At 46.4% G+C, this 21,486-nt stretch overlaps 2 protein-coding genes across 2 annotated transcripts in view; one reads left to right on the top strand and one right to left on the bottom strand.

Moving 5' to 3' along the window:
- Positions 1-13,114, bottom strand: part of RSRC1 (arginine and serine rich coiled-coil 1) — a 169,002-nt gene extending 155,888 nt beyond the window's left edge. Inside the window, exons 1-4 of the mRNA XM_062583147.1 lie at positions 13,040-13,114; positions 6,718-6,758; positions 5,066-5,260; positions 2,368-2,493 (exon numbers count right to left, since the gene is read on the bottom strand). Of these exons, the coding sequence (XP_062439131.1) occupies positions 2,368-2,493; positions 5,066-5,253 (314 nt within the window). The 5' untranslated portion in view covers positions 5,254-5,260; positions 6,718-6,758; positions 13,040-13,114. The remainder of the gene's footprint in view (positions 1-2,367; positions 2,494-5,065; positions 5,261-6,717; positions 6,759-13,039) is intronic.
- A 2,072-nt stretch (positions 13,115-15,186) lies between these two features.
- On the top strand, positions 15,187-19,983 carry SHOX2 (SHOX homeobox 2). The gene is made up of 5 exons (XM_062582785.1): positions 15,187-15,454; positions 16,495-16,703; positions 18,939-18,996; positions 19,506-19,594; positions 19,726-19,983. Exons 1-5 carry the CDS (start codon positions 15,187-15,189, stop codon positions 19,981-19,983), a joined length of 882 nt encoding a protein of 293 aa, XP_062438769.1.
- Positions 19,984-21,486: the final 1,503 nt, after the last annotated feature.

The following is a 21,486-nucleotide window of genomic DNA, read 5'->3' as shown; positions in this document are numbered from 1 at the left end:
CTTCCAAGTAAGAATTAATGAATTACAGATGCCAAATTCCTATGAAAATTCCATAATGACAAATACTTAAGTTATTTGATTTCATAAACAGTAGCATGCTTGCACTAGGTCAGACCAAAGGTCCATCTAGCCCAACATCTGGCCTTTGACAGCAGCCAACAGGATAAGCTTACAGAAATGGACAAGAACAGGACAAGCAAAAATACTCCCTCCAGCTTCCAGAAAGTTAAAAATTTCCTAAGGCAAATATGCTCTCTTCACATTTAATAGCTCTGGATGGATTCTTCTTTCCTGACTTCTTTTGAATTCATTTAAACATTCAGTATGAACAGCCACCAGCAGCAAGGAGTTCCACAGCTTCATTACATGATATGCAGGAAACTGTATCCTTCAATTTGACTAGGATCTGTCACCAGCAAACTCCACTTGATGCATCCATATGTCTTACACTGAAGAGTCTGATCATTCCCTAATCATCTTTTCATGCCATTCATTATTTATACTCCTGCTTCATATTCCTTCTCTTTCCCCAACAAGCTCTTTTCTTGCCTGAAGAGTAACATACTTGATATTCCTCTTAGGAAAGCTGTCCCACACTTCTGATCAAGTGCACAAGACAGATTGAGATAGCAAAGAAAGGAACTATTTAGCATTGTTGCAACTGCCTTTATACTAATAAAAATGGAAAATGCAGGCCTCTAGTAGCAGCTTTCTGCAACTGATCTAACTCCTCCCCAGAAACAAGATTAATCCATGGCTTCATCACAGCATAACATCGCAGTGGAGAGCAAGCTTGAAAATTACAATAAAGCAGTCAATGTGACCTGATGGTTTTAGTTTTATGCTTTCAACATGCCAAAAGACCTTTTTTTAAAAAAATATGTTATTTACAAATATTTTCCCTAAAGAACCGTGTCTGTGAATAGTAATATAAAGCAACCTGCAGCTATACCTTCATAGCTAGAGTACTGAAAAGCCAGTGTATTTTATAAATAATACTTCATAGCATAAAATGAAATAAACTACTGTCAAGATAAATTTTTAGGTATATAATTTCCATATATTACAATGGCAATTAAAATCAATAAACACTTTGGAAAATATGACCAATAATACATTAAACTATGTATAACAAGACCTGCCATTTATATTTATCACAATACCACCAAGATCTTTAGAATAGGTTATCTTATATCCTAATGCTCAGTATCTGACATACGGGAAAAATGTCTTCATTTTCACTTTATTTCCTTTGACATTTCATTGTTTTAAATATGATTTTGTTAAAAAAAATGGATATTTACAGGAATATTTCTACACACAGCTCAGTTGCTTACAAGGAGTCTATGGCTCAGATGGTTTGAGATCAGACTGTTTGAATAACCAAATTGCCACTACAAAGGCACTGCAAGAATAAGTGTCCAGGCAACTATTATAATGAACAGCTGTGAATAAGTCACAAGAGAATACAAACAGCAAAAAGTGAAATGCTCATGTCTTTCCACAACATTTAGAGGCAAAAATTCTACTGATTTGGTATAGGAAGATAACATGGTTTTAGTAAATCGTTAATACAGATACAAAAATTACCCAGCTGAAGAGCTGTAAACAGATATTAAAAAAGCTTCAGTCTGCCTGATATTTATCACTCAATAATAGACTTCCATAAAAAAATTATAGTATTAATTCTGATATTCACAGATAAACTTTAAATGAACTTTTTTTAAAAAACAGAATGCCACAAATAGTTGAGGTGCTTTTAATCACAAGAATATGAAATAGATTTTAGTATTAAAATCTGAATAGGATTTAAATATTTAAATTCTGTTTATTATTGAAATGATTTGTAATAATCTGATTTATCAAAATTCAGTTTTCAACACCAGAGATGCCAATAAATATTAGCTAAAATCTGTGCAACTATAAACACTTATTTATATTTCTCTTGAAAAGAAATTAGTAAGTAACAGTGAAGTCTTATCATCTGTGAGCCAATACTACGCATTGATGTCACAGAAATCAATAAGAAATTTTCAGATGATTACAGTTAAACCAGACTAGGACAACTTTACCAATTTTTTGCATGAGAACAAATGCAAAACATAACTTTCCTTCAAATGTAATTGTTCCACCAATTTAAAAATATAGTATGTCAAAAGCATATCAAGAGCGTAGCACAGAGATTTCATGAATTATGAAAAGCTTCAAAAGAACACGTATAGGTTAGATAGATAACTTGTAATCATTCATTCTAGCATATTCCAGACTCCAAGTATATGAGATTTTAAATGTTTTTGAGGTAGAATTAATATTTTTATTTCCTTTCCCTAGAGGGGGAAAAAAAAAAAAAAAAAAAAAAAGCCTTACCTTCTTGTTCTACTCTTTGATCTTGATCTTTGAGACCTGTAGGATTTTCCTCTGCCCCTTGATCGGCTACGACTGCGTTTTCTTCTAGAACCATATGAAGAACTACTGCTTGATCTATGTCTGCGTCTAAAACAAGATGATGCTGTTACTATGCTACTGCTTCTAAAGAAAAAGCTTTGCTCTTGAAAAAGATGTTAAAAAAAATCAAAAACGTATTATTTGTATTACAAGTTCAGTAAGTCTAAACAGATAACACTATTACACTGTACTAAGTAATTCACATACATGTGAGTAATGCCTGTCTTAAAGCGCATATATTACAGAATATATGTATTCCAAGGCAGAAAAGGGGCAAAAGGAGAAAGAAATTACTTATTTGCCCCAAATCATACAATACTTCAAGGGCAAATCCAGGAACACAACCCAGCTCTTGATAGTTCTTAGTCCCATAACCAGCTTATGGGAACTCACTGCCTCTTTGCCATATCTAAGCTAAGAGAAACATTTAGACCTACATTCTTATCAGGATTAACGTGGAAATACACTGTATAGATCTCTTTTCAGTATAAAGGACTACAATTGCAGAACTAAAAATTAAATTCATGAAATGTTAGCTTCCACATAGCCTTTCTACATAATTATTTTCAGCCATACTACGTACGTTTTTTTTTAAATACACAATTCCACATTTTATGCATTTTAAATTAAGTACACTTGCGAATCTTATGTATGTGTGTCTATATAAACATATATACTTATTAACTCAATTTTTAATAAGATGCAGTCTTAAGTCATAGACTTTTATATATGCCTGTGTGCGTATATGTTTATATACGCACACGCCATTAGTAATCAAACAATTAGTATTAATTTATTCTGTGTGAGCTTGGAAGTTTTCTTCCGAGTTCAGCCGAGAGTCAGAATTGTATCTTCTCCCCTCCTCCCCGCCCCTCATTTCTTTTATTCAAAGAATAAATTCTTATACACACAGGAGAAAGGTGAAATAATACATACTAAATACATAAATTAAACCAACTCATCCCAAAACTGGAGGAAGGGACACCTTCCAAGTCTTAATGTTTCTTAAGATTCTAGCTTTAGCTCCCTCACAGCTAACTCAGTAACAGCCCTTATACAAATGCCTGTATTTTGGGGGTTTGTGGTTTGAGCAGTATTAAAATATAACACCAGATAGAAGCATTTCTGTAATTCAGAGTCTAGTCAATGTGTTATGTGTTTAACTAGCATTAGAGAAAAGGTGCTGTATCTTATGCAAGTAGTGCTGCAGCAGTCCAGACTGCAAAGGAATAACAGGTTAACCACTAAAGACCAGTTCTCCACCTGAAAGAGGAATGCAATGTTCCTGTTAAATGAAGATGAAGAGAAGTACTCTTAGAGATTTTCTCTTTTCCTTTTGATTCTTAAAGGTAGAGAGAGATCCAGTATGACCCCAATGTGTAATACTGACTTAACCACCAGTAGCAAATGATCTAAGCTAAGGGCAAAACAGGAGTGCCAGGCAGATCCTAAAAGCAGACACTTTGGTCTTTTCTGGATTCAATTTAAGTCAACTGGTCTTCATCCAGACTCTAATCTCCCTTCAAGCTCTGTTTTTATCTGTGAGATAGCCATGCCTGCACTGGGCTAAAGAGATTCATAAAGCTGCATGTCATCAGCATATTGTTGGCATCGAAGACCATGTCATCTCACTGTGTCCCCTAAGGGCTGTATGTAGATGCTAAGCAGGAACAGAAGAAAGAGGGAGGAAAAAAAACAAAAAAAAAAAAAAACAAAAAAAAACAAAACAAAAAAAAAAAAAACAAAAAAAAAAAAAAAAACAAACAGTCTCCCCACCCCCGAACTAGCCAACTTGCCCCTCACTGACTTCTCTCTTCTACCAACTAAAGACAGGAGCAATTTCTAGTATGTCTTCCAGCGCAACTAGACATGCTGAATATTTTCCAGCTCCACCTATTACTAAATAGTTCACCACCTGTTCAGTTTGAATCCAGGGTCACCTCAAGCCAGACTGAGACATAACCAGGATATTTAAAAAGATCAGGTGATGAAGGATGCCACTCTGATGAAGGAAAGATGGTGTTAGGTCAAGAAAAAAAATGGTAAATATAGCCACGTGACCTGTGTTTCCCACAACCAGCTGACTACTGTATTCTGTAAACATAAAAAACAGCAAGAATGATGGTAAAAACTAGCCTTTATGGCAAATTTGTAGAACTACTATAAAACCATCTTAAATTTTCCAGTTAAGAAAGTCTACCTTCTTGTCTTGAAAGCCCTACTTTGTTTCTTACAACAGAAAAAAAACGACAAAATAGTTTGACTCATTGAATGAAATTACCTTTCATACTGATGTTAACATATGAACTACTATACTTCCAAGAAGAGATTCCAAGTTCATTATTTAAAAGGGAGAGAAAGAAATGGTTATTTGGGATGCTTTTAATAAAGAAGTTATCTTTGGAGCTGCTGTTACACCATGTTTGAGGGTTTTTTTTGTTAAAAAAAATGTAAGTAAAAAATATTGCCACATTTTCCAAGATTAAGAGCTAAATCTGCTATTAAAACCCAAACTAGAATTGACTACACATGGCATTCAAACACTTTAGTTTTGTAGCACAGTATGAAAGAGCCTGATTTGTAAACAACTGCAACTGCCAGTAAATTACTGCAAATGCACCTTTTCTCATAAGAATGTGAACGAGACTGGAGATCTCGAGACCGTGACCTTGACCTTGACTTCCTTCCGGACTTTTTACGGGTATATGTTCTGCTGTCTGAGGAGCTACTTGAAGATGAACGTCTGCGATGTTTCTTCTTTCTTCGGCTTCTGTTCTCTTCCTCTGTGTCTGATGAGCGACGCCCCATTTTTAGACTACGTAGAAACAAAAATTCTAAGTTGTAAAAAAATCTTCTGTGTCTACATTGCATTATATAATAATATGTTATACATATGAGATATAGCATAATACCTTTTTTAATTTTCATGTGGACAGGAAGTTTGGTGGTTATATCTAAATCCTTATTTTATTTTTGCATAATGTGTCAATCTCACATTGCCAAGTAACTTGAAATTTACACTGTCAGTAAATTTACATAAATTTATTATGGTATTGATTATTTGTTCTAAACTTTCTCAAAACGTATCTCAATTATTTAAACATAGATAAAAGTTTTGATAAAATCCATTATTATATCAAAACGTTTTCCTTTATCTATGTTTAAAAATGTATAAACTAGTTGTTAATTTTTCAGAAATTTTTGGAGTAATGTGTATGCAGGTACTTCTGATACCTGAAATTTCACGTTAAGGTGATATGCAGTCATTATTACAGTATATTTAATGTTTAATTTAAAGTTATAAAGTAAGATAATTATCTTAATTGCACAATTTGAAAAATGCATGCAGTTACATCAGTAACTGAAATCAACAACTACTTGCTGCTGTGTTTTATGTATCTTTTTGTTTCTCCTTGTCATAATTAGAAAATATTTTCTAGAAAGCTATTTTAAAATTATTTTATACTAGCACTAGGCTGATTTTGGCTCTTAGTTTAAACACTCAACTTTAAATGGCTTTACCCCCAAATCAGATCTAAAAATACTGGACTTCAGACATTCTCCTGGAAAGTGCCATTCCAAGATGTTTACTTGGATAAAGTTTCAAATTTACAGACTTTGCTAATAGAGTTGTCAACAAAAAAGCCTGTATACTACCTCATGTAACTGTTACAAAGACAAATATCTTTCCTTCTTTGGAACTCAAAAAAGATCAGTTTTATTGCCATCATCTTCTGATTAAATAATATATTATATTTCTTATATATTTATTTATATATATTATATATATTATATATATAAATATATAATAAAATATATTTATTTATAAATATAAATTTATTATAAATAAATATATAATATATAAATAAATAATAAATAAATTTATATATTATATATTATATAATTAAATAATAAATTATATTTCTCAAAATTTTCAGGATGTAAAAAAGTAAATAGTGTTTTAAAACTACTTTTTGATAGAGCAACACTACCCCTATACATCCAAGACTTAAGTTCCCTCTTCAAGCACTTTAACTAATGGCATTTAGTAAGAGGCCTTCTTCCCAAGAATAAACAGTTATTTTAAGTCTCCCTAACCACCTCTGTACTAGGAGTAGTTCTTTAATGTTCATATCAACAGTAGAAGTTAGATCATGCATATATTTTATCACAGCATTATCTGTCTTTAACCAACAGTGAAATACTATGGGCCCTCACATTTCTAGCATGTAAAAGTTAAATTTTCTGCATACAAACTTTGGCTCTTCATACCTTTTATCGCCTTGGCAGCACACGCTAATCTCCAGGACAGACTGAAAACAGAACAAAAAAGAAATTCACTGTTAAGGACATTTAGGCTTACATGCAAATACAAGTCTTGATTACTTCAGGCCTTTCACAGAATCACAAAATGGTGGAGGTTGGAAGGGACCTTCAGAGATCATCCAGTCCAACCCTAGGTCAAAGGAGTATGACTGATAAAAACCTCTGCTTAGCCCACAGATAAAAGTCTCTTAAACCTGTATTTTCACCCTTAAGCTCCCAAGACAGCTAAAATTCAGATTCTGCACATGATCTTATCTGCTACCACCCTACACTGACACATCTAAACACCTGTGCAGTATGGCATTCACAAAGCCAGTGTACCGTCACCAATTTTCCAAGGGAGTCTTCCAAGTAGTTACATTCAAAGTTTAACAAATACACAGACAATGCTGAGTTTAATGGAATACCAGTTAAAAACTAAGCTAGAGACACAGCAAGCCTGCAGGTGAAGCTCTGGTCACAATACACTGCTCGCATCCTGCAGAAGCTGGTCTACTGTGTTGTAAGGGCTGCCTGAATCCTAGAGCAAGAGTGCTACCGCAAGCACGAGTCCCCGCTCACAGGGACGTTCTCCTGGAAAGTGCCAAGTCCTGAACCTAAATTCTACTTCATGACTTCCGTATTTTATCCAACAATTGTTTAAACCAAAATAAAGATGGCATGTACTCAGATTTTCCTTGGCATTTATAAAAGTTTTCTATTATTACAATCAAAACGACAGCTATGTAACTCTCATTCCTATGCATCCAAACCTCTGAGGATCGCACATGGCTCTCAAGTATGCAATTTGGAGCTACTGATGCCATTCCTGCAGTCAGGAGTGCCAACAAATTAGTCTTGACTAAGCTTTGCCACATTCCTTGTATACCTACCTCAATTCTCAATAGTTTCAGTTTTCAGTATTTTAGAATGGTGCATTCAATATAACAATATAAGCAAAATATTTTTGAAATATTCAACTAAAATCAGCAGATCTCCAGGCATCTAAAGCAGCAGAACTCTAGAAGGATGCTATGTTCTGCCATGCAAGATTATTTTTTAAAATAAAATGTTATTTTGAATGTCTTAAAGTTATTCCAAGCAGATTTTAAGATAAAATGATCTTTAAAATATATATATATTTTTTATCTTAAGTAAATACGACATTAATATATAATTCTGTAGAGGAAGGTTAACTCGTATCAACACACTATCTTGTGCAGTTACTTTATTTTTTTTCTACCACTAGTAAAAGCTTTACAGAGCTCTAAGATACTAACACTTATTGAACAGTAAAATAAAACTCTTTAAATATGTATTGATAGAACAATCTTCAAATGAAGATGAACCTGAATCTCAAACTTAAGTAGAACTGTTCATAAAGATGAAACCACAATGCACAGATTTTAAGTTAAAAGCTCACAAATCAAGGTTCATGACAGCAAGATAAATGAAAGAAACCAGAGAAATGGAGTACAAAAGACATTTCTGCTGAGATATTCACCACTTGATGCAGATATTGTTATGAGCCAGAACATTACACTTCAACATATATATCATCTGTTGTTTAGCTTCCTTCTTTTTCTGCCATCAGTTTTTTTTTTCATTTGGACACATAACTGGATTAAGAAGCATATCAAGCTAGTGACACATACTACGTAAATCTCCGTTAGGTGTTCAGGACCAAAGAATAACTAGATGCTGTGGGCTTTTTTATTATGTGGCCAGCCCTGCTGTACACAGACAAAACGTTTCTACTTCACAGACTCAAGCCTCAGTAGTTCCAGGAAGCACTGGGTTTACCGTGGAAGAGCGACAGGACAAAGGCACGTGGGTGACTGATACCTTGCATGTTCTAGGGTTTTCACCTACAAACAGGTTGCCAGAAGCAGGCCGTTGATCTTGGGATAATATACGAGTCCTAGTAGTCCTCTCTCACGGGGTTATCTTGGGAACATATAGGTAGCTGACAAACTAGCGTAGCAGGCACTATCATTTACCAGGGGTCTTTAAACAATCCTTCATCATATCACACTTGTTTTCCTGTAAAGACACCTCCTATAAGCATAGCACTTGAAAACAGTCGATTATCAAGACCTGTATCAGGCTAACACTCTGCCCGGCTACAGCTTACTCCCGCCATATCCATGAACTGACCTGGAAAAGGGGATTGTCAGCATAGATTGGTCACATCAGCTGAAGCCTCATGGATGGAAGAATTGTTTTGATGGGTCAACAACGGTCAATAAACAGTTTCCACAAACAAGACCGTGTAACAGTATCCACAAACCAAGGAGGTAAACTAAGAATGCTCAGTTTTGGTATTTCCCATCTTTTAAATAACTGTCTGAAAGTAATAGCCATTAAAGCACAGGGCCTGAATGCATCCATATATAGCTTCTTATTTTTTTAAAAAAGTACATTAGAAAAAAATTAAAATTCACTATATGGCATCATATGCTGAAGCTTATGGGCTTTTTCTAACCGTATGTTTCAAGACAAAGTGTCTAGATTCACCATAAAGATTTCTACCACTGAGTTAACAGAGTGACGTAAGACAGTTCACTCTTACAGCTACGGAGGCTGAATCCCATTTTTAAGGCTCCTTACCCTTACACTCCTCAGATGTAAATATTAGGTCAAATGCATTTGCAATAGGTGATACGCTCCTGCCAACTCCTGCTTCTTATAGGCAGACACAGGGGAATAGAAGGTTCTCAATGCCTGGTGAGGCACAAGAATCAGCAGTTAAGTGTTTACTATTCTCCACTTCATTTGAAAAACAGCAGGCAAGCAGCAGTCTGTGGGCTATCGGTTGCATCATATTAAAGTAACTCCCAGTAACAGCAATTTTTTTTGAGGGGGTTGGGTTTTTTTGTTTGTTTGTTTTGTTTTTTAAAATCATGACTATAGAGCAGTACTAGAAGGAGAAGGAAGAGTTTTATTAGCAATTGCTGACAGCAGATGAATGGTAATGCTCCAGTTACATTCCAGACTTCTGTGGGGAGAGATTCCTCCCATCAGTGAGGCTGGCTCTGGTCCACCTCTCAGCTCTAATCTTCCCTCTTGGTGGTCCTCATCCAGCCTCAGTGTATTCCATCACCCACTTCTGAATTCAAATCAAACTGGTCTGGTCAAACAGAAACAAACAGAGTTTAGAAGATGCTGTCTCAAGATATGAGGACCCTCGACAGCTGTACTCATGCTGAAGCCCAAGCTGGACCATCAAACTAATCAGCTATTTAAATATTTCTGAAAGCTCTACCAAATGTATGCAAACCGCAACTTTTTGAAAGCTTACAATTTGTCCAAAACCAAACAGCTTCACAATAGGATGACTAACAGCTGGACTTGGTAAGTTTTAAATCCCTGTTCTGGAGCACAGGTTTGCTGCAGTATCTAAAAGAAAGGTCCCCTGACTTTTTTTTTCTTCCCTCCCCTTTTCCTCTAACTCAAAGAAGTCTTATTCCTAGAAACTCACACTTCAGATGTTATTTGTTTTAATTTCAACTCAAGTTGAAATTAAAACAAATAACTGCATGCTTTCATGGCACACATTTTGCCAGGGGAAACACCAGCATCAAATTTCAAACCAATTCCTTACATTTGACAAAGTTATAAACAATGCTATTAAGCTCACCTGCATATAGCTAAGTAAACTTCCCGACACTGAATATAAAAATGCAAAGGAGAAGATAGGTAAAGGAGGAAATAAGCAACAGATATTTCTTAAAAAAGAGAGAGAGAGAGAGAAAGAAAAGACAGACCTGCAGTATTTAAACAAAGTAAGGTACACGTTACAATATAATAAACATACAATAATTGATCTGACCTTATCCAAACTTGTTTTGCAGTTTTTAGAATTATTTTGAGTAAATACTTCTCCATGAACATCAGTCTCAAATTATTATTGCATTTACTGATGTAGACTGTCAGAAGATAATATAGCTAGTTTTAATCACAGAGCCTGTTACCCAGTAAACATTGATACAGCAGGCTATGCTTCAGCACAATATCCAATTAGATGATATAATCTTTAGTTATCACAATCAGACAGAAGTTATAAGACAAAATAACCTCCACATTTATTTGAAATCAAGTCTTTATTATAGTTTATGTTTGTTAGTTACTAAGAAATTGGTTACAAGTGGCTTGCAGTAATCATTAACCACATACACTGTTTATATAGCATCTCTGCAAACAAGACCTCTGAAGAAATTCTAACCAATTACATAAGCATTGATGGAACAAATACTGCGAGCACCTTAGTAACCCCTTCTTTCCTGCTAAGCTGTGCTCATACATATATCGGGAGAATCAATGACTCAGGATGAGATAGTACTTGACAAGCCCCAGCGAGAAAACAATGCTAACTGAAGTAAAACTTATTCAAAGTTCCTGATGAACATGCTCATTGCCTAGGTAATGGGATTCAGAATATTAAAAGCAAATGCAACATTGATCCCCCAAAAGGGGAGATGATAAACAGACAGAGTGTAAAAGCTTATCTCAGACAGTTCCAGTGTGTACAGAATAAAGTGTGTCTTTGCATGTATCCCCGCCAAGACTGCACTTTATATGGAAACTCTCCCCACTCAAAAAAATGTTTTTGGTAGACAAAGAGTTTTGATCACAAAAGACAATAAGATGACTGTTTCGCAAGCAACAACCTGTTGTTGCTATTAAATACTTATCTAACGGTCTCTCTTTCTCTTAGTCAAGTTTCCAGATCACTGTAGGAGAAATAGTCAAATTACATCTACCAACACAGCTACCGTAACTGGTTATCTTAGGAAAAACAAACAAACAAAAAAACTAGAGAGTGAAGAATCACAGAAATTCAGTTACTTTGTTACAGTAAAATATACACCATAGGGACAAGACTCCACTGGCACTGGACATGCCATAACACTATACTTTGGCTAAATAAAGGACTTCTCTTTGACAACGTCAAAGGTATTTTTCAAAGACTTTGATTGTGAACTTCAAGAAAGTTTGCCTCAATTCAAAATCACAAATGAACAATTTTTAATAGTGACACTCTTAAATCCAAGTTCACATCTCTAGATTTCAAAGTTAAATATTAACAAAAATAGTCATAGAATCATAGAAGCTAGCCTTAAGGAGACACGATGTGCCCATGGTCATCCAGGATGCTAATAGCAAAGCTGGAAATAGTCCCAAGTCCTCAAACCCCAGTAAGTGTGCTCATCTATTGAGAGACTGCCTCCACAACCTGCCTTTTGCTCAATACTTAGTTCTAACTGGTTTTCCACAGCGTGACTACATTTTTCATATTTGAAAGCAATAAGAACCATGAAGATTCTCAATTTAGCTCAGCCACAATAAGCTGACAAGAGCAAAACCAATCAGCATTTGCTCCAATTTTTGATTAGACAGCAAGAATGTAAGTAGTAAAATTTTTCAGAAGAAAAACTTCGGGATTTTTTTAAGCATATATGAACTTTATGATGCAACTTCTAATACTTCCATCAAATCAAGCTCTAGACACCATCCATACTCATTCGCTAAAGGATTATGCTGAACAGCTTCAAATAACAACAAATTTAAAACTGGCCCTAAATCATCGGAACAAACAGCCGGAGCATTCCAAGAAGCGCTCGTCGCACTTAAGCGCGGAGCAAGTACCTTCGGAGCTGCGGTTAGCGAACTGCGACGCGAAAATGCCTAGTCTGAGTGCTGCTGGTAGAAACACGTCGTGTACAGACAGACAGGTATACAAGCACGGCACATACGGAACAACACCGCACGCTTTCTTCCGGGCAAGTTCTCACACATGAGGAGAGTTGAATAAAGTTCAGCTAACAGAAAAACTAACAGTTTTCTCTTGTCATGCTAAGAGCTGAAAAAGAGCTTTACTGGGGGTGGCAAGGACAGCTGCGGGTGCAACAGCCATCAAGCCACGAAGGCGCTCCCCGCTCGTAACGGTTTGGGGACAAACGCACAAAATCGGGACGGAAAGGGCAAGGCACGGCGGCTCCCGGCTTAGCCCCCGCGGCGGCGGCGGCGCGGCCACAGCGGGCACACAGCGGCCGAGGGGCCTGCGGCGAGAACCGCGGCGCCCGCCTCGGCCCGAGGGGGAAACCGCGCCGGGCCGGGCCGGGCCGGGCCTGGGCCTGGGCCTGGGCCTGGGCCTGGGCGTCGCCATGGCAACGCGAGCCCGGCCCGGCCCGCCGCCCCTCAGGCCGCGGCCCGCGCCCCGCGGCAGGCAGCCCCCAGCCCCCGGCCCCCGCGGCGGCAGGGGCGGCCGCGGGCCCCTCCCGGTTACCTGAGCGGCGCGGCGCGGCGCGGCGCGGCCCGGCCCAGCCCGCGGCTGCCCGGTTTGAGCGCAGCGCCTTCCTGGGGCGGCAGGCAGAGCCAAGCCATCGCCGAGCGCATCCACGCGGCCAGGCAGCGCGGCGGAGCGCAGAGGCATCGATCGAGGGCTGGCCGAGCGCTGCGCCGCGCAGCGCAGCGCAGCGGAGCCGCCGCGCAGCGCAGCGCTATGCGCGCCCGCGGGGGCCGGGGCCGGGGCGCCGGGCCGGGGCTCCCCCACCGCCGCCAGGCCGCCACGTTCACGCCCCTTCTGCAGCCATAAGCGTCGGAATAAGCCACGGGTCTCTGGCTGTGGAGGGTGCGCTCTGATTAAAATTGCAATGATTTATTTGCAAATTGCTTGAAAGCGCTGCGTTTCGCCTTCCCTGGAGGTGATGGGCTTAGGAGGCTGGGCGCAAATTATTTCCTCAGCTAGGGACATGGTTTTGGCCGGTGGAGGCAGAGGAGGAGGCGGCGGCGGGGCTCCGGGGAGGGGAGAGAAAATAAAATTTATAGTTTTTCATTTAAGCGAAAAGTAATTAAAGAGGCTCGCTATTTCCTGGCATTCCCGTTTCCTTGAGTTATCCCCCCACCCCTCGACAGAAAGGAAAGCGTCCCCGTCCCCCTCCCCGGCTCCGTGCAAGCACCTGGGCCGGGGGCGGCTGTGCTGCGGGGCAGCGCGCTGCAGCGAGCACGGGGCCGCGGGCAGCTCCGCGGGGAGCTGCGGCCGCGGAGGCGGCGAGGGGCGCGCTGCCCGCGCTCCCGGGAAGCCGTTTCCGCGGGGGCTTCTCTGTCTTCGGACCAATTTTGTTACTTTACCGTTAGTTTCCCAGCCCAGTGGTCCTTTCGGTGTGACTGGGAAGTCTTTGCTAGGGATGCACCTAACGCAGCGGCGGGGGAGCCGCGCTAACCATCTCCCCTCGCACCTTCAAAGTCCGTAACGACACGCCGATCTTATTCCGTTGCCGTCTCGCAGCCCGATACTTTGCAGAATCAAAAACGTCAGGGGGGATAGACCGGAGCGAAAGGACTGTCTTTTAATGATGGCGTGACCTGTTTTGTTTTCCGAGAATGCTAAAACAGAGTAAAAGTAAATTATGGCCCATTGTGGCCGAAGCATGCATAATTGGATCGGAAGAAATGGTAATTACATTCTAAATACTGTACCTGTTCTAGTAAATAAACACTCTTTTATGTAAAGTCATCTTTCGAAAGGTCAAATGAAAAATCAATACCTAAGCAAGAGTTAAACAATTTTGAATAATTTATTAGAATTCTACCGAAGGTGTAAAATAGATGACTTCTGTCAATAAAAGTACTATCTTAATGGGATTTAAACAACAAAGGAAAAAATCAGCGTTAGCAATAAATAGCGTAATTTCTGTCTAATCTGATGCCTAAATTTGCCGTATGAGGAAACGCTAACGATGCGCCCGCATTTCTCACTGCCAATTAGGCTGCGATTTACTCGCCGGGTTTGCGCGGCCACGGAGCAACTTTTCGGGCTCTGCGCTCCGCGGCCGGGCAGCGGGTGCGGGCGCGGCGCTGCGCGGGGGCGCGCGGGGAGGCGCCGGGCGCGCTGCGCGCTGGCGGAGCCTGCGCGGCCCCCGCCGCCCGCCGCGTTGGCCCCTCCCCTGCAGCGCCGGCCCCGCTGCCCGCGCCGCGCTCGCCCGGGACCCTCGCGCCGGGCCCGCGCCTAATTAAATTAATTAGGGCGGCGCGGTGCGCGGTGCGCGGCGGCGCTCGCCCTGGCCGCAGTGCCCCGCGGCGGGCGGCGCGGCGCGGCGCGGCCGCGGAGAAGGGGTCCACTCAGCGCTCCGAGGGGAGGTAATTCGCCGGGAACAAGGGGCCGGCTTTGCAAAGTATAAATAGTGCCACTTCAATCGCCGCGTCGCTATCAGACCCCAGCGCTGGCGCGGAGAGCCGCCCCGGCCCTGCACGTCGGGCGGCGCGGCGCGGCGCGGCTCGGCTCGCCGCAGCTCGGCGCGGCTCGGCTCGGCGCAGCCCGGCACGGCTCGGCCCGGCCCGGCCGGGGGCCCCGCCGCCACCCCGCCCCGTGGATGCCCGCCCGGGGGGGCGGCGGCGCGGCGAGCCGGGGCAGCGCGCCCCTGAGCCGCGGCCATGGAGGAGCTCACGGCGTTCGTCTCCAAGTCGTTTGACCCCAAGGCGAAGGAGAAGAAGGAGCTGATCACCTACCGCGAGGTGCTGGAGAGCGGGCCCCTGCGCGGCGGCGGCGGCCCGCGGGAGCCCGGCGGCGCCGCGGCGGAGCCGGGCCGCGACGAGGCGGGCAGCCCCGCGGCGCGGGCGGGCGCCGGGCGCTCCCCGCCGCGAGAGCCCGACGCCGCCGCCGACGGAGCCGCCGGCGCGGCCACCCCCAAGCTCAGCGACGGTAACGGCGGCACCGGCGGCGCTTCCCTCCCTCCCTCCCTCCCTCCATCCCCTCCCCGCGCCCCGTCGGGGGCCGGCGCCGCGGAGCGGCCGCGGGCGGAGGGGGCTCGGCCGCGGGCGCGCAGGGGCCCGCTCTCCAGCACCTCGCGGGAATAACGCGGCGAGCCGGGAAGTTCGGATCGCAGTGTCGAAGCGAGCGGAATTAACTTGCCGCAGAGGCGATGCGCTGCCGCTGAGAATATAACGGGAAGTTGCGCCGGCAGCGGGAAGCCGCGGCGGACGCCGGCCCCTTCGTCCCCCCGCCGCTCCCGCTCCCGCGGAGCGGCCGCGCCGTTGCGCGGGCGCAGCGGGCAGAGGGCGCCGCGGGCAGAGCGCGCAGCGGCGCGGGGAGCCGCGCAGCGCGGCCGCCCTTTCCGCGGGGCGCCGCCTTGCGCGGCCTCCGGACCCGGCTCGCAAGCGCGTTGGGGCTCCCGAGCGGGGCGCGCAGCGGCCGCGGCCCCCCGCGCCCGCGTCGGCCTGGAGCGCGTTTCCAGCGGCGAAGCGAGCAACGAAAACAACAACAAAACCCCCCCCCCGGGGCACCGCCGGGGCGGGCGCGCAGGGGCCGCGGCAGCGCGGCGCCCCGCGGGACCTGTTGCCGCGCTGGGCCGGGCCCCCCCCGCACCCCCGGGGGGGCGGCGGCGGCGGCGCCCCCGGTGCAGCGGCCAGGGCCGGGCGGAGGCGGGCGCGGGGGCTGGGAAACGCCGCGGCCGCTGCGGGGCCTAGCGCGGCCCGGGCGCGCAGGGCGGCTCCGGGGCTGCGCCGGCCCGGGGGCGGCCCGGGGGGGCGCCCGGTCCCCCTCCGCCGTGGGGGTGGGGGGCTGCGCGGCGGCGGGGCCCTGCCGCCGGGCCCGGCCCGGCCTGCGCGCCGGGAGGCGGAATTGCCGCGGAAAGCGGCCGCGGCCGCGCAGGCCTGGGGCGCCGGGGGGGCCCGGCCGCGCCGCGACCCCCCTGGGCAGCCGCGGGGCCGCCCGGCGCCTCTGACCGCCCCTTTCGTGCCCAGCGTCCCCAGAGCTGAAGGAGCGCAAGGAGGATGCGAAAGCGATGGAGGACGAAGGGCAGACGAAAATCAAGCAGAGGCGGAGCCGGACGAATTTCACCCTGGAGCAGCTCAACGAGCTGGAGCGGCTCTTCGACGAGACCCACTACCCGGACGCCTTCATGCGGGAGGAGCTGAGCCAGCGGCTGGGCCTCTCCGAGGCGCGGGTGCAGGTAGCGCGGCGGCCCGCGGGTGCGCGGTGCGCGGCCCTGCCCCGGGCACGGGTCCCCGCGGGCGGGAGGGGGCTGCCCGCCGCGCTGCCCCCCAGCCCGGCCCGGCCCGGCGCGGTTTGGTCTCTTTTGCCGGGCTTTTACCTCCTTCTTTCGCCGGGCTTTTCCCCGTTGCGGCCCCGTTCCGCTCGCCGCGACGGCGCTCCCGCTGCGCGGCTCCCCGCGCAGGGGCTTAGCGGGCGGATGTACCAATTACCTTTATAGCCGTGCTGCCCATAAACTAAATTAGTAACCGCTAAGTGCAAAAAATTTACAGTCCGTTGCTCATCGTGGTTCTTGCATCTCGGGTGAGGGAAGCAGCGGGAAAGCGGGGAAAAATTGCGCAGACCGGCTTTATTCAGATTTACGAAATATAAAAATCTGTAGTAATAACGGGCTATTTAAAGCGTTCCCCTTTTAAACAGGGGAAGCCACAGCTTCCTTTTATTTAATCTGCATGCTCAACCTCGAGCTGCCCCCCGAAAGTTTTTATAAAGCGGTTCCCATGCTCTTGTCTGGGAGTTTCTCCTGAGCGAATTTTTTGGCTTTGCCATGATGGAGAAGGAAGTAGCTTTTCAGATTAGAACAAATGTAACTGTTTCGGTGTATTTCCGTTCTAATAATAAAATAAGAGAAAATGATGGTCATTATTTGTTTGAGCACATGGAGTGGTTTTAGGCCCCTAACATCTGCAGCTGTTAGAAAGTATTGCTGTAACAGATACTCCCCCTCAATCTTTGTGCTTGTAGGCCACCATCTGCACCAAACTGTGCTCACAATTCTTATGGGGTTTCCCTGCATATCGTAAGAGGGGAAGGACATAAACAGAGCAGTCACGTTGAACCGAAAAAGTAATAATAAGCAGCTTTTGTCATCAGAGCCGCACAAAAAAAGAGCCTTCTATTTTACTCTCCCGTGCTTTTCTGTTTTCCGCTGAGACAGCCACCTATTTATGCAGCACAGATCTTAACAAAACGGAACAAAACAAAGTTGCTCAGCTTCAACTTCGCTATGAAAAATTTAAAGGGAGATGCTCCCTTCTGCTGGATGTTTGCTCGACAAAGAATACCGCGCTGGCACATAATCCGCGCTCCTATTCTGCCAAATCGCGGGGTGCATAATAACTTTTAGAGATTTACATAGATTAAGCCCATTCCCTTTAAATCGTTCCGGAAAACACTTTGCAGTAATATTTTGCTTCGCATCTGCACGAATTCGTAAATTACGGAATGTGCATTTCCAGGAGAGGCTGCGGGCGAGCGCGGCCGTTGGGCAGATTTTGCTCGGCTGAAGTAAATGACAGGGTGGGGGAAATTCACATTTATATTTGTCTCTTAAAGTAAGATCTCAAAAAAGATATTTTTTTCCTTTTTTTTCCTCTCTTTTTTTTCTTTTTTTGGCCGTGGGGGAAGGAGATTGCTCGGTGGATGTGGCTGCTGAGATGCAATGCAGAGGTCTGTCCTTAAACAGAACCGTCTCAAACGCGCTTGCTCTCTCCCTTTCTCTCGCCTTCCAGGGAGCAGAAGTTTATTCTGGAAATTTGTTTCAACAGTTCTATTTCCAATATTAAAAGTATGTGCTTGTCTCACTTGCAGCCTTTTCTATGGCAGTAAATTAGATTATCATGATAATGAGACAATTATTCCGCTTGTGTGCCACACTCCGCTGCACAGAGGAACAGGGAAATTCTGGACTTCTTTGTAGTGACGCTTTTATGACAGTAATTACCCCCCAAAAGTGAGTCATTAAACACTTTGGTGTTTCTTTTTTTTTCTTTTTTTTTTCTTTTTTTTTTCTTTTTTTTTTTTTTGAAGTTAAAGCTGATTAATATTACAGGCTCTTAATGAGCGTGCTCTTCTCAGGTCTGACAGTGCAAACATCCAAACCCATTATCACAAGGTAGTATTAGATATCAGGGAGTGATTTCGGTCTTCTGGGACTCCGGTGCGGAAAGATGAAACTAGAGCTAAAACTAATGTATCTAGAACCAGCAGTCCGCGAAGGTCGTTTTTCTTTTTTTTTAATTTATTTTATTTATTTTTATTTATTTATATTTTTGCTGTTTTTGTGCTTCCTTGCCGTTTCGGAGCGCGGGCTGCCCGGAGAAGCAGGCGCAGCGCGGCCTCCCCGCGCGCAGCGGGCGCCCGCGCGGGGCCGCGGCGGCGCCGGGGCCGTGACCGCCGTTTCCCGTGTCCGCAGGTTTGGTTTCAGAACAGACGGGCCAAATGCCGCAAACAGGAGAACCAGCTCCACAAAGGTACGCGCCCGCGGGCCGCCGCGCAGGCGGGGGCTGCGCCGCGGCTAGGCGCGGCCGGCCGCCCCCGCGGGGGAAGCGCGTACCGGGTGGGTTGGGGGGAGGGGTTGCTCGCCGGCCGCCCCGTCGGGGGAAGCGCGTCCTGTGTGTGTGGGGGGGGGGGGAGGCGTTGCTCGCCGACCTCCCCGTCGGGGGAAGCGGGTCCCGGGTGGGTGAGGGCAGGCTCACTGCCTCCCCCCCCCCGGGGGCAGCACGCCCTCAGGGCGTGGGGACTCGCGGCTGCTTCCTGGGGAAGAAACATGTCCCGGGACCGCGGGGCACTCTGCGGGCCGCCCCGTCGGGAGAAGCGTGTTGGGCACGGCGGGGACCCGCGGGCCGCCCCTCGCGGGGGAGGGGAGGGAGGACACGCGCGCACTGCCGCGTGGGGGGGGGAAGCACGGGCCGGGGCCGGGGCCGCCCCGTCGGGGGCCGGGGCCGGGGCGGTACTGAGCGCCCGCCGCTGCCTCTTGCAGGGGTGCTCATCGGAGCGGCGAGCCAGTTCGAGGCGTGCCGGGTGGCACCGTACGTGAACGTGGGCGCGCTGCGGATGCCCTTCCAGCAGGCGAGTCGGGGCGGGGGCGGGCGGCGGGGAGAGGGGGGAGGCGGCGGCGGCGGCGCGGACTTAACGCCGTGTCTCCTCTGCTTTGCGCCCCGCAGGACGGTCACTGCAACGTGCCGCCCTTGTCGTTGCAGGTGCAGGCGCAGCTGCAGCTCGACAGCGCGGTGGCCCACGCGCACCACCACCTGCACCCGCACCTGGCCGCCCACGCGCCCTACATGATGTTCCCCGCGCCGCCCTTCGGGCTGCCGCTGGCCACGCTGGCCGCCGAGTCCGCCTCGGCCGCCTCCGTGGTGGCCGCCGCCGCCGCCGCCAAGACCACGAGCAAGAACTCGAGCATCGCGGACCTGCGCCTCAAGGCCAAGAAACACGCGGCCGCCCTGGGGCTGTGAGCGCCCACGCGCGGCGCGGCCCGCGCCGGCGGACTCCGGCGCGGCGTCGGGGGGCCGGACGCGCCGCTGGGGAGTTCGCGCGTCCTGAAACTGCCTTTTTTTTTTTTTTTTTTTTTTTTTTTCTTCCTTCTTCTGCGAAGTTCACTTTAATACGAGAAATTTGATAAGAGAGGCGGGCCTCCTTTCACGTTGCATCAGATACTTGAGTTTAACAGCCGCGTCTGGAATGGTGACAAAAAAGGACAGGGGAAAAAAAAGAAAGAAAAGAAAAGAAAGACGACGAAGAAAAGAAAAAAAGAGACAATGATTTCTCTGCGAATTTCTAACGGGAAAACTGTCCGGGATGCTTCCCGCAGCAGAATTCCGGGTTGCATGTATTTGTATTGCGTTGATGGAGTCCTTCGATTCACCTGCACTTCACCCTCATCTTTAGTAGAAAAGCAAACCACACCGGTGTGGCTGGGCTCTTCCGCTCCTCAGCGCGGAGGACGCGGGAGGAGAGCGCGAGTCCAAGCGCTGCCTGCTTCGCTCTCGCCCCTGCGTTGCTCGCTCGCTCGCTGTCCCACCGCTGAAGTCCCAGAGCGCGGAAAGCCCCGGGCGCGCGGGGTCGCCCCTCCGCGCCGGAAGAGACGAAAAGGAAAGAGTATTTAATTCCCAACCACCACTTTACACAACGGCAAATTCCAGTGAGAGGTACTAGGTACATGTAAAATATGTTGATACACACGAACAAAGTTTATTTTGGCTATAACTTGTGGATTGATAGCTGACTGTCAAACATTTACATTTTATCTCATAAAGGTGTATCTATTCACGTAATCTTGTGATTTTTTTTTTATTTGAAAGACCTATAGCTATTTAATCTGGGGTACCTTGAAGTTGGTGGTTGTTATCCCAGTTTGCGATCGGACCCTCGTGAACTGAGTGCTTTTTGCCACGAGGGAAAGCTCTTCTAAGCGAACTTTGGTATGGACGGGCTTTGTAACTATTTGTTCTCCATGAAAACAAAATTATTTATATTGACCATATTTTTTCTAGTGTATTTTAAGTTATTTTAAAAAAAAAGAAAAAAAAAAGATGCTGTTATTTCATTACATTTGTTGTCAGTACAATATATTTTGTTCCACTCAGGTTTGCTTCACTTTCCTTAATCTGCTTTCGACGTCACAAATTTCAATAAGTGCCGAGTAATGAATTTAAGACTCTCTGCAGTCTAGTGCCTGAGCAGGGTCGCGTTTCGGTGGGGGCCTTCCCCTCGCTCCCCGTACGGAGTTGCCGGTTCTTCCCTTTCGCGTTTTGCCTGTCCGCAGAGCCGGCGCGACTCTCCGCGCTGCCCGGAAGCCGCGGCGGCCGGGGAGGAGCGCGCACCCCCCGCACCTGCGGGCGCCGGTTCGGGCCCGCTCCGCCCTTCACCGAACCGAACGCGAGGCTTTAACGCGCCTTTCCGCGGAACGGGAGCGCCCGCCGGACCCGCCGCGGCACTCGCGCTTGGCCGGCTCTGCC

This window comes from Rhea pennata, chromosome 9 (genome assembly GCF_028389875.1).
Source record: "Rhea pennata isolate bPtePen1 chromosome 9, bPtePen1.pri, whole genome shotgun sequence".
In the NCBI taxonomy this organism is placed as follows: domain Eukaryota; kingdom Metazoa; phylum Chordata; class Aves; order Rheiformes; family Rheidae; genus Rhea; species Rhea pennata.
This window is presented reverse-complemented; position numbering and strand designations above follow the sequence as displayed.

Excerpts from the sequence above, each read along its gene's own strand:
- SHOX2 (XM_062582785.1), top strand. The coding sequence starts at position 15,187 with ATGGAGGAGCTCACGGCGTTCGTCTCCAAGTCGTTTGACCCCAAGGCG. Across the intron at positions 16,704-18,938 it reads TCTCCGAGGCGCGGGTGCAG|GTTTGGTTTCAGAACAGACG; the intron begins GTAGCGCGGCGG and ends CCGTGTCCGCAG. Across the intron at positions 18,997-19,505 it reads GGAGAACCAGCTCCACAAAG|GGGTGCTCATCGGAGCGGCG; the intron begins GTACGCGCCCGC and ends TGCCTCTTGCAG.